Here is a 13722-nt window from a genome sequence, read left to right on the forward strand (position 1 = left end):
ATGTTGAGCTTTAAGCCAACTTTTTCACTCCCCTCTTTCACTTTCATCAAGTGACTCTTTAGTTCTTCTTCTCTTTCTGCCATAAGGTTGGTGTCATCTGCATTTCTGAGGTTATTGATATTTCTCCCGGCAATCTTGATTCCAGTTTGTGCCTCATCCAGCTCAGCGTTTCTCATGATGTGCTCTACATGTAATTTAAATACACAGGGTGACAATATACAAGATACAGTGTTCTTGGAGAACAATAAACTGTATGTTTAAGTCAACATACAACATAAGGGTATATGTATAATCAACTTATGTACCAGTTAACCTGGGAATGCCTTTTTGGAGCAGTGTTTGCAGATGCCCTGAGGGCAAAATTTTGTCTTTTCTGCCTCTCCTAGTTATAGAGCATATGTTAGTTCACTTAACATTGTTACTATAAGCTTTAGTTATGAAGTAAAAAAAAGTAAATTTCTCTCAGTACAGGATTGATTAAATAAATCATAGTATACACATATGGAGGAATATGGAGTTATTAAAAAAGAAATAAGGTAGACTTATAATACTTACATTGAAATACATCTAAAATGCACATTCTGTTAAACAGAAAAATCAAGGTACAAAACAGTTTTATAGCATGATCTCATTCCTATCAAAAAATATTTTTTGTCCATAAATGTATGTGCAGAGACAGAGGAATGGCAAGACATGCTGCTATATTAAAATAGGTTATTTTGAGAGGCTGTCATTCTTGGTAATTTTTACTTTTGATTCTATACAATTCTGTATCATGCAATTTTATATAAAAATCATAGATTTCTTCTATAATCAGGACAAAATGATATAAACACTCTTTTAAAATAAACTGCTGCAATTTGAAAGGATTTAATGTGGGTATCATCTCTCCTAAGCTCCTGAATATGATGTAACCTAATTGTGGGAATGGTGTTAATGTGTGTTGGGGCAGGGGAGATGGGAGACAGGAAAGGAAAGGAGATAGAAGAGAGTTCACAACTTGGTTTTCCTTGAGATATTCTTAGGCGCTCTCATTTTTCCTTATAGTAAGAGACTTGCTTGGTTAGCTGGGTATCCTCACAGTAAATTTAGAACATAACTCTTAGCAAAAAGACAATGTTGACGTCTAAGGAAGGGACTTGGGTTCTAAGAAAGTGAAAGTGAAGTTGCTCAGTCGTGTCCGACTCTTTGTGACCCCATGGACAGTAGCCTACCAGGCTTCTCTGTCCATGGGATTTTCCAGGCAAGAGTACTGGAGTGGGCTGCCATGTCCTTCTCCAGGGCTCTGAGAAATAGTATAGATTTTGCCTGTGCAAAGTAATATTAGTATGTGAAGGACCTAATTTTATATTTTAGTTCAAATTAATTTTACTCTAAAAACAGTTAAATAGTATTGCTATCACTGATACTGTTTTAAATGTATTTTACGGAAATCTTTTAAAAGAAAACACTTGAAATGGGGACATGCCTATTTCTGGTAAGTAGCTCTATGCATAAAATAGGCTATGACTAGCAATAGGTCTTTTTTTCTGCCCTGTTCCCCTAGAGTTTACACATTTTATATTTTCTGTTTCAATTTAAGATTACATTACACACACACACACCATATCCACATTTTGCCTTGTTCCAAAAGAGATTTGTGGCAGTAGTGCCTGTCTGGTCAAGTTCAGTTTTTCTAATCAGTCTTTCCTTGAAAGACCTGCCATTAGCACTTTGTTAATATTAAGTACATTAATAAGATTAATGGTCATCTATTTCAGGATCACTTTTTGGTACAAGTTTTTCTCTCATTATAAAAGTGAATAATGTACATTTTAGAAAATCTTGAAAACACAGAAACATGATGAAGAAGAGAAAAAAAAACTTTTAAATTCCACCATTCATAAGACAGCCTTGTTAATATTTGTTTGTATTCTGTTCCACTCCTGTTTTCTATGCTTTTTTCATTTGATTGAAATGATATATTGTTCCATCTTTCCCTTCTGCACTTAACCTTATAACACAACATTTCCATTTTTTTTTAACAAAACTCTTCATAAATATAATTCTTAATGACTATAGAGGATTCTGCCATATGTTGTACCATAATCTACTTAAGCATTTCTGCTTATTCCAATGGCAAATCATGCTGTAATAAATATCTTTGCATAAAAAACTTTTTAAAAATTAGGCTATTTTGTTAGAATCATTTTCTAGAAGTTGGGTGAAGATAATGAACGTTTTTAAGGTTCTTGATATAAATTGCAAAATAGCTTTTCAGAATAGCACTGTATATCAGGTCACATATTATCACGACCCTTCTTAGCAGTAATTTAAGATGCATATCAACATAATTCTTACATAATCAGTGCCTTAAACTCTTTATTATTATGTGGAGGAACTAATATGCAAGTTGCTGTTACTAAGTCTTGTTCGACTTTTTGTGACCCCATGGACTGCAGCACACTAGGCTCCTCTGTCCTCCAATATCTCCTGGAGTTTGCTCAAATCATGTCCATTGAGTTGGTGATGCCATCCAACCATCTTGTCCTCTGTCGTCCCCTTCTCCTTTTGCCTTCAATCTTTCCCAGCATCAGGGTTTTTTCCAAAGAATCTTTGCATCAGATGGCCAAAGTATTGGAGTTTCAGCTTCAGCATTAGTCCTTCCAATGTATATTCAGGGTTGATTTCCTCTAGAATTGACTGGTTTGATCTCCTTGCTGCCCAAGGGACTCTCAAGAGCCTTTTCCAGCACCACAATTCGAAAGTATCAATTCTTTGGTGCTCAACCTTCTACATGATCCAACTCTCACATCCGTACATGACTACTGGAAAAACCATAGCTTTGACTAGACAGACCTTTGTTGGCAAAGGGATGTCTCTGCTTTTTAATATGCTGTCTGGGTTTGTCATAGCTTTCCTCTCCATGAGCAAGCGTCTTTTAATTTCATGACTGCAGTCACCATCTGCAGTGATTTTGGAGCCCAAGAAAATGAAATCTGTCACTGCTTCCACTTTTTCCCCTTCTATTTGCCATAAAGCAAGGGGCCTGGGTACCATGATCTTAGTTTTTTTTAGTGTTGAGTTTCAAGCCAGCTTTTTCACTCTCATCTTTCACCCTCATCAAAAGGTTCTTTAGTTCCTCTTTACTTTCTGCTGTGAGTGGTATCACCTGCATATCTGAGGTTATTGATATTTCTCCCAGTAATCTTGATTCCAGCTTGTGATATGCAAGTAATATAAGGCAATGTCCAGAATGCTGTCTAGGTTTGACAGTGTAGAAATCAATGTACAGAATGAGAAATATTACTTTTCTTAATTTGTCAAAAAATGGCATCATTAATACACAGCAGTATACCCTTATTATTACCACTGAGTTAAAATAAGTCATTTAAAGAAAAAGTATGTATAGTTTTTAGTATATATGTACTAATCAAGATTGTGAAATAATTCATATCCACATCCATATCCATATCATTTTGTTGTTGTTTAATCACCCAGTCATGTCTGACTTTTGCAATCCATGGATTGGGATTTTCCAGGCAAGAATACTGGAGTGAGTTGCTATTTCCTTTCTCTAGGAGATTTTCCTGATGTAGGGATCGAACCCATGTCTATTGCCTCCATCTCCTGCATTGCAGGTGGATTCTCTACTGCTGAGCCACTGGTGAAGCCCATATCATTAGTGAAGAAAAAAATTTTTTTTTACTCTGATTTCACACTAGATATTTAAATAAATGGAGTTTAATGACTTGACAAAACAAAAATATAGTAGAAATCAACTAACATGAAAGAAATCTACATAGGTCAATATTTTACAGGACTTTTGTGTTTTGGAGGGGTTTTATGTAAATTTGAATTTATTGTATGTATTCTCCTTCTATTTCTCTTACCTGCCTGCCCTCTGCTGGATTCTCCAAATTTACTGATATATTAAGCAATTTTACTAAGTGTATTTAATAAAATTACATTTGCAGAACACACTTAAGGGAAATGTGTACTAATTCTTTCTATATTTTGCTTATATGTGTTACTAGAGTAAATGATTGATTATAGGTTTTACATTTTAAGTATTCATAAAGTGAGAATTTTAGTTGAATCATTTTGAAGTTTCAGTCCTACCACATATGAAAACATGAGAAAAAGAAATGTTAATGTAGGTAATGTCACAGCCTTTCAAAAATTTTCAGGATTGAACAGGTGGGTGGGGCAGGAGGGACAATGAGGTAATATCCAATTGGATAGTCAATTTACAAAGTAAAAAAGTATAGAATAATTAACTCTGATTAAATTCATAATACCATTCCATTAAAATACTGACTTAAATATGATATTCAAAAAATATGGATTTACTTGATAATAAAATTAGTATTTGTGTGTGCCTGCTTAGTTGCGTCCCTGTGGGCTGCAGCTTATGGGCTCCTCTCTCCTTGGGATTTTCCAGGCAAGAACAATGGAGTAGGTTGCCATTCCTTCCTCCAGGGGGTTTTCCTGATCATGGGATCAAACCCACATCTCCTTCATTTTCTTGCCTTGGCAATTGGATTCTTTACTGCTGACCCACGTGGGAAGCCTGAAAATGTAGCACTTATTATTATATATAAACTCATGAATCATCACAGCAACCTATGAGATATGTACTAGTAGTCTCCATTTTATAGTTGAGGAAATGAAGACCTGGAGGGGTTAAGTAACTTCCATAAGTTTACCAGCTAGTAAGCGATGGAGCTGGTGTCCTAAACCAGGCTGTTGAGCTCCCTGTTCTTCTCCTAACCACTGTGCTTGACTGTCTCATCTCAATATTACTTCTTGCAAAATTTTTGAATTACAGACTTATTGTTATCCTGACCTTAGAAACAATACGTCAAAACTAAGAGTTGTTAGGTGAATTTCCTAAAGCACCAGAATTACATATGCTAATTGAATCCTCTAAAAAGATACAAAGATTAAAGATCTATCTGTCTTTTTTAGAAGGTTAGTTGCCATAAAGGAAGATAATTTTGTAATTCCTAAGGGCTCTAAATGTCCTTCCTTTAATTGAGTTTTGTGATAGAAATGAATTATTTGACATCCTAGAGCATCTTCTGTGCTAATTTTAATAGCTGCAGTGACACAATTCTATCTTAAATTTTATTAATTGACAAAAAGATATGGAGTTGTGTACATATTTTGTTGATAGAAAATCATGGAAAAGAGTGATAATTAAACAGAAATCTTCTGTGGTCACTCAAATTTAAAAGGAAAAAAATAATTTATTTCTTATTTCCAGAATTAACTGGTGAATCCACAGAACAGTCAGGTGCTGTTTTTACCGCAACCTTATACTTGTGCCAAGGATATTCTGGAGTGGGAAAAAAGACAAATGATCAAACCTAATTTTCCCTCTCCTAATGACCTAAAAATTGAAGTAACAGAAGTGCTACTTTAAAAAATAGCTTTAAAACGTGGTTGAGATCTAGAAGTTAGGCAAAGGCTATAAGCAGTTAAAATAATGAGGTATTTATTGTGTGGCATGTGCAATAGGAAGGTCAGAAATCATCACTGCTGCTTGGGTTGTGAGAGTCAGGAATGTTGGATTGTAGGAATCACATATATGATTGGATGTCAAAAGTCTTGGGACATGGAAATAAAAATTAAAATATAGGAATCAAAACCTTTAGGAATTAGCACAAAATGGCATGATGAAGGTATCAAAGATTTTAACATTTATGAGTTGAGCTGTGGGGATGAGGATGTGTGGGTTCTGGATGAGCTATGAAAATCAAGTGTGAAGTATGGAAGATGCAAATAGCCTAGTCATAATGAATTAGCTTATGCTGGATTAGACCTCCCATAGAAAACAATTACAAAAATAGGACAAATGTACATAAATATGCATATATATTTAACACTCATATTACATATACAACAGTTAGAAAGAAACAAATATATATTTAAATTATTTAACAATATTTAGTTGGTGATGGACAGGGAGGCCTGGTGTGCTGCAATTCATGGGGTCGCAGAGTCAGACATGACTGAATGACTGAACTGAACTGAACAATAATTTGACATATATTAACAACTATACACAGATATATAGTTTGAAGATACTAGACAACAACCAACAAAGGCAGGACTTGGTTGGCTTCAATCCTTGAGAGCATGAAAGTACTAAGGACAAGATCCAGATTTAACTCAGCTCTTTTCATCCCTTCCTCCCCCTCCAAAGAATTTTTCAGTTGGCACAAGGATTAACAGAGCTAAATGGACAGCAGCAATCTCAGTAGGCTAGGAGCAGACACTGGAGTCTGAGAACAAAAGGAGCTGAGATTTGAGGGACAAATTTCTAGAGAGGAGCAAACTGCTGAGATGTGAGCCCCAAAATCTGTGTACAGACTTTCTTCAAATCATCAGTCAGTTGTTAAGATGTATACCTGTTGGGAGAGACTTTAAGAAGCTTAGCAGAACAGCAGCATCTAAAGAGTTGAACAGAGATTTTAGCAGTTGCACAGAACTGGGGAGACAGGGATTAGGAGTTCAAGCCCATAGGATGAAGGTGTCTTAGTAAACACACCAGGCTTTTAACTGTAAGATCAACTGAGTACCATGACCTAGGAATAAGGGTAAAACTGAAATAAACCTGAATTTAAAAGTCTAAAGCCAAGTCTCAATAGGATTGAAGTGATCCTCTGTTATTCTATCTGCCTACTACAATAAAAATAAAAAAAACTTCTATGGAGAAAGTTCATATCATCCAAAACTTCTACAGTTTTTCTTCCACACTGACGTTCAATAAGAAATCATGAGACAAGCCTGAAAAAATAGGACCAAATTATAGAAGACAGGAGGACCCACATATTGACTCAGATATTGTAGATACCAGATAGGGGCTTTAAATAATATCACTAAAATGTTCAAGAAAATAAAGGAATGATAAATTTCACCAGAACCTTTGGATCTATTCAAAGAATGGAAGGGAAGGTGTCAAATGAAAATTCTGGAACTGAAAATATTATAACTAAAATTAAGAATTCAATAAAGGGGTTGTATACCAGCTCAGACACAGCAGAATAGGGTTTCTACTGACTTGGGTGAAAGGTCAGTAAAAAATATGCAGATGAAACTACAACAAGAAAAGTAGACAAAAATACAAAAAGGAGTATATAAGAGACATGGAAAACTCTATAAAAGGTTTAACATACATGTAATTGGAGTTCCAGAAAGAGAAGAATGGGACAGAAGCAGTTATTTAAAGATATACTGACCAAGAATTTTCAGAAATTAGTAAGAAAAAAATCAGATATCATATTTAAGAAGCTTTATGAATCTCAAGCAGGAACACACACACACACACACACACACACACACACACACACACACAGAGTTACATCACACTCAAAATGCTGAAGACCAAAAAGAAAGAGGAAAAATTTTAAAGCAGCCAAGGGTAGGAGAAGGAGACATATTACCTTCAAAGGAGCAAAATCAGACTGACAGCTAATTTCTGAATAGAAATAAAGGCAATCAGTAACCAAGAGGAAGGCATTTTATAAGTGCAGAAAAAAATTTTAATGTCAAAATAGAATTCTATACCCAGCAAAACTATCCTTTAAAAAAATGTACGTGAAATAAAGACGTTTTCATGTTAATAAAAGCTGAGAGAATTTGCCACTAGTAAACCTGAACTAAAAAAAAAAAAAACCAAAACCTGAACTATATGAGGTATTTTTTTCACTCTAAAGTACAATGACACCAACTGGAAGTGTCAAACTTCAAGAGGAAATGAAAAGCACTGGAAAGGAGTGACTTCTCATTGCAGTGGAATTATTTAGTGTAAAATGTAAGTTCATGTTAAATGAAATATAGACAAGAAGTTAGTGAACTAGAATTTTACAACTTGACAATACATAGGTACTGTCAGTTTAATTTTAACCAAAAGTTTAAAATAACCTGAAACCTGGGTTCTGGGAGTCAGGGACCAAGGATAGCAGTTGACATTAACAAGTGAGTGTTAGGAGGTAAGAAAACTTGTGGAAATGGGGGCGTCAGAAGCCGGAGGCAGCAGCTGCGCTCTAGGAGTCAGGGTCAAATAGAGTCTGTGGGAGACGTGGTCGGCACCCTCGGCCGGCAGTCGCGCGGAGGGGGTTGTGTCAAGGGGCAAAGGTCTGGCACCACCCCCCACCCGAGGCAGCGGCCGTTGGAACAGGAGCGCGGTGGGGGAGGGGCAGTTTAGACTCCCGCCCCCGGTCCCCGCCCCGTCGGGCCCGCCCGCCCGCGCTCGCCCCCCCCTGCCGGCCCCGCCCTGTCAGGAGCTTCGAACGCGACGGTCGCGAGGCTGAAGCGACGAGCGAGCGAGCGGCGCAGGGACCCCGCGGGCGGCTGGGGCTTCGGTGGCGCTCGCCTACGCTCCCTCCCCTCGGGCGCTCGGGGCGCTGACCGGCGCCGCCTCCCGGGAAGATGGCGCTGCACTTCCAGGTCAGTGCGCTCTGCGCCGCGGGTCCCCGCCCCGCCGCGCCGGGAATCCGGCGGGACGCTGGGGTCTGGAGACTGAGGGCCGATTCCGGCGACGGAGGCCGCGGGGCCGCCGGCCGGTGCGTCGGAGCCCTGGACTCCCTTCCTGGCCAGGGACCAGGCACTGGTCTGGGCTGCCCACCCCAGGCCCGGGCCCGAGGAAGGGGCGGCCCGAGCTCGGGGATGGCGGGTGGAGGGGCAGGAGCTAGGCTGGAGGTCGCCTCTCGAGAGAGGTGCGGATGCTGAGGACCGGCCGCGCGGGAGCCCGCCCTCCCGGGTGCAGCCGCCCGGCGCGCACCGAGGTTCGGCGGCGCCCGAGCAGGTGGGAGCCCGGCAATACCGGGTCAGCCTTCCCGCCGCGTCTCCGGCCGCGGCTCCACCGTCAGCCTCCACACAGTTTGGAGGGAGCTCGAGAGGGGCCTGGGTCCGCCGAAGGAGCAGCTCTGCAGTTGGACTTGAATTGGCCAGAGCCGGCCGGGGCTCTGTTTGTGGGGAGTTGCGAAGGAGGGCTCTGCAGCAGCCTCATTGGAGGAGGAAACCGGGGCAGGACGCGCACTAGGAGCGCAGAAACGGTCAGGATGGGATGCGGGCTGGAGGAAGGCTCAAATATTCAGATATTCTCGGGCACTTTGGCACATGTATCCAGTTATTTATTCAACAAATATTGTAGAGCCTCCTCGGCACCCACCCCGGCGCCCCTCCACCCCCACCCCCGGGTCTCAAGCACTGTGCAGAGTTCTGAGATAAAGAATTACATCATCTTAGCATCCTTGCCCTCATGAAATTCACAGATAATTACAGTAAGTGTGAAAAATGATGTGATAGAATTAATCACAGGATATCATGGGAATATTGAAAGGGGCAGTCAACTCTGTGTGTGTGTTGGGAAGCAGCGAGGCAGAGGTGCTGTGCTTGTCAGGCAAGCTTTTTTGAGCTTCCGTTCATCCACTTATTAATTGAATTCCTACTTTGCTAGGTACTTAAGATAAAACTCTCTCAAAACTTTATGCTTTGTACAGTCAGGGAACTTGCAGTCTAGTGGATCTTGAAAGAACTGTAGGAGTTTCGCCGAGCAAAGACAAAGGGAAGGGTAGAGGCAAAAGGACAGTGTGAGTCAAGTCAAAGAATTGTGGAAGAACATGGCCCACTGGGGTGGTTCAGTCTGACTGGACTTAGGTTCACATGAAAGGGAAGGGAGGAGGGGAGGCTGTGGAGGCAGGAGATGACCTTGGAGAGAGAGGCAATTTCATAACATGGTGATAGTGTATCTAAGCGTCCCAACCCTTTGTAGACTTCTTTGGGCCCCCTGAGACTACAGTGATTCATTACTTAATTATCGATTCTTCCAAAGGGTCCTTTCTTTTCAGCCATCCACTCTCCTATCAGGTAATTGACAGCTCAGGAGATAGTAAGCCCGACACAGTGTTTTGATTCCTTGCCATTGCTAAGGGTCTCCAGGTCAAAATAATGTTATTTATTACCACTTTAGTAAAAATGCCCTTTGGGAAATCTTCACTGGCAGAATCTCACAGGGAGGGCTTTGGGATTGTAAATAGATAAACAGTTGTTCATAGTTCAGGTGTAAATCTTGAGGGCAATTAAAAACTACGGTGGAAGTTTGGAATGGTTTCAGAATTGGAAAGATATGCGTAATAGTAAATCACCCAGTCTAGAAGATTTCTTCATACTTTAGGTAGTGGTGGAAAAATTAACTCCTAATGCCAGAACTATGCAAATTGGTTTCTTCAGAATCTATTTCACAGCAGCTCTGGGCAGCTTAAAGGCGGAGTTGGACAAATGAAAGACCTGACAGTTTGAGAGCCTTGAAAAAAGCTCTGAACCTTTTCAGTTTGAATTGTTTTCAGTATATGGATCATATTGTTACCCAGTTAACTCAAGGAACATTTATTACTAATGATAACTGGTACCTACCATTTGGAATTTTTCTATGCTTGTAGATTTTGAGTCATACAACTAGCTTGAGAGGTGTATGTAAACAGTTGACTAGTTGTATCTGTTAGTTTTGCGTCAGTGGATTCAACCAACTGTGGATTGAACATATTAGAGAAGTAATTCCAGAAAGTTTCAAAAAACTTGAATTTGCCACACCCTGGCAACTACTTACATTGAATTTACATTGAATTTACAACTATTTATATAGCATTTATATTGTATTAGGTATGGGCTCCCCAGGTGGCGCAGTGGTAAAGAATCTGCCTGCCAATGCAGGAGGTGCAGGAGACACTGGGTTCAATCTCTGGATGGGGAAGGTTCCCTGGAGGAGGAAGTGGCAACCTACTCTAGTATTTGTTCTTGGAAAATCCCATGGACAGAGGTGCCTGGCGGGCTACAGTCTGCTGCTGCTAAGTCACTTCAGTCGTGTCCAACTCTGTGCGACCCCATAGATGGCAGCCCACCAGGCTCCCCCGTCCCTGGGATTCTCCAGGCAAGAACAGTGGAGTGGGTTGCCATTTCCTTCAATGCATGAAAGTGAAAAGTGAAACTGAAGTCGCTCAGTCGTGTCTGACTCTTCGTGACTTCATGGACTGCAGCCTACCAGGCTCCTCTGTCCATGGGATTTTCCAGGCAAGAGTACTGGAGTGGGGTGCCATTGCCTTCTCCGGCAGGCTACAATCTATGGGGTCACAAAGAGTCGGACATGACTGAGCAGCTGAGCACCCACACATGTGTATTAGGTATTAAAAGTATTATGAGATGATTTAAATTAATAGAGGTTATATGCATATAGTGTGCCATTTTATATAAGGAATGAGCATCTTTGGGTTTTGGTTATCTGCAGGGTGGCCTGGGACCAGTCCCCCTACTGTATGTGCATATATACATTTTATTCCTGAAGACACTGAGTCTTAGAACAATTGTGACTTGCCCAAGGCTACAGAACTAAAGTAACTATAATAATTCATAATTCCGTATTCTTTCATACCAATATCTTGGAGTCATCTACCCAACCAGGTAGTTAATAAAAAATTATGCCATTTTGGCATAAGTGGATTTGTGTAAGGTGAGATTAGGTTACTATTTCACAATCTTTTTCAAATTTTGGCATACATGAAGAATGGTAATTGGGTGGTCCATTGACATAAACTACTCATAACTAAAAGCCTGGCTGCCTGAAGGGCAAGGGGATCAATATCCTAGATATTCCTATAATCCATTCAAGGCATGTGCATTCTGGTTAGAAGTTGTGAGTTAGGGTACTCTGTCCCAAAGGAAGAAATGAATCTGGATTGTCTTAGAGGAGACAGTCCAGGTTAGTGGGCAAGGAAAAGAGGAAAGAGGTTTCTGCGATCAAGGAACAGGTAGGCACTTTAGATTTCACAGAGGAATCTTGGAAAGAATTAAGAGGTAACATTTGGGAAACTTTAGGAGGTGCAGTTAGTTGATCTTTTTAGCTTCCCAGAACCTGGGACTATAGTCATGCCTCTTAATACCCAGCCAGGCTACTGTACCTGATTTGATCTAGATATGATTATTAACAATTAGAATCATGAGGAGAAAGGGGTTTGGCAAAGATGGTTCTGGGGTTGTGGAGTTGAATGGGAGAAACTATAGTCAAAAGACCAATGTGGTGTTTTATAGTTAACTGAAGAAATTATTTACAGTTTGTATAGATCTGCTATTTGCCAGGAGCTGGATCAAGCTTTCTCTTGTCCTTTCTATCTTAATCTTCATAATTATTTTGGAAGATGGTTTTGAAACCTGCAGTTTCAAAAGTGAGGTATAGAAAGGTTAGATAATTTGAGGTCACTTTAATAAGTATTTGGACAAATTCCAGGCTTCCACAATGATTGCAGAAGAAACCCCTAAAGAAATCCAGGGCACTGTAGGCCACAGTTGTAAAATACTGTTCTATTGGTCTACTGTCTATGAATATCATGTAGAGGTGTTGAGTCTGAGTCTTTATGTTAAAGGAATTGGTAGGACTTTATAATAAATTGTTATATACTTGGCATTAGCTAAACTGCAATGTTTGAGGGCACAGTTTGCAAGACTACCCTCACTACTGACACCACTTGCATATTTGGGAGTTTCTCAGTGCCATTCTCAGGTTTGATAGTTTAACAGAAGGACTCACATAATTCACTGAAAGCTATCATACCCAAGTTTATTATTGGGAAAGTACACATACTAAATTGATTGAAAGAGAGGTGCATAGGGCGGAATCTGGGAGCGTCCTGAAACAAAGCTTTTTGGTCCTCAGGACATGTTACTCTCCCATCATACATGTGTGGCAGTAAGCACTGAGTATTGCAGACCAGGGAAGCATAACCTGAGCTTTGAGTTCTGGAATTTTTGTTGGGGCTTCTTTATGTAGTTGTGATTTGTTGGGTGCCACTTGAGTGACCTAAGCGTTTAGGTCAAATGAAACCATGCCATCTAAAGTCCCTACCCTAGAGCTGGTGGCTGGTGGCTGGTAAAGAATCTGCCTGCCAGTGCAGGACATGCAGGTTGGATCCTGTGTGATGGATGTGATGGAGCATCTAAGCCAGTGTGCCACAGCTATTAAGCTGGTACACAAGAGCCCGGGAACTGCAACTACTCAGCGCATGTGCCACAACTGCTGAAGCCCAGGCACTACACCTACTGAAGCTGACTCCCCCTAGAGTCTGTTGCCTGTGCTCTGCAACAAGAGAAGCTGCTGCACTGAGAAGCCTGCCGGCTGCAACAGAGTAACCCCCGCTCTCTGCAGCTAGAGGAAGCCCACACATCAATGAGAACACAGCACAGCCAGAAATAAATAAATAAAAAGGGAAAAAAAAGTCCCCACCCTAAAACACCTTTGGTATTTTTGGTGTGGTCAGCCACTAATTTAAGACCGTGGAGTGTGGCCTCCTGCCCCTGCCCCCCAGTCTGAACAAAAATATTCCTATCATAAACATAGTCTACCTCCCAGAATCTGAGGGCAAAGGCAAGACTTTTCTTTGGGCAAGACCAAACTCTTAACTATACAGGAGGGACTAAGGAGAAGGAAACACAAAAGATAACGTTAAGATTGTAAATCTAAATTCTGGTCTATACCTCTGAAGCAAAGGGACTCTTAAGGTGAAAATCTGTGGGAAATATGTTCAATTCAGTTTCTGACATGTTGGGGCTGTTTTCAACATCTTCCTGGATTTCCAAGAAGAAGAAATTTATAGGTAAATATAAAGATGGTGAACAGACAAGGTTGAAAGTATGGACTAGGATATCATCTACAGGTTGATGATGACTAAAGTAAAAGGTCAGCCA

General features: G+C 40.4%; 1 protein-coding gene across 1 annotated transcript in view; it reads left to right on the forward strand.

The window, feature by feature from the left end:
* The first annotated feature begins 8297 nt into the window (after window positions 1-8297).
* RANBP17 (RAN binding protein 17) overlaps window positions 8298-13722 on the forward strand; it is a 346604-nt gene continuing 341179 nt past the window's right edge. Inside the window, exon 1 of the mRNA XM_061129445.1 lies at window positions 8298-8436. Coding sequence (XP_060985428.1) covers window positions 8419-8436 — 18 coding nt within the window. The 5' untranslated portion in view covers window positions 8298-8418. The remainder of the gene's footprint in view (window positions 8437-13722) is intronic.

The sequence above is a fragment of the Dama dama genome, chromosome 25 (genome assembly GCF_033118175.1).
Source record: "Dama dama isolate Ldn47 chromosome 25, ASM3311817v1, whole genome shotgun sequence".
In the NCBI taxonomy this organism is placed as follows: Eukaryota; Metazoa; Chordata; class Mammalia; order Artiodactyla; family Cervidae; genus Dama; species Dama dama.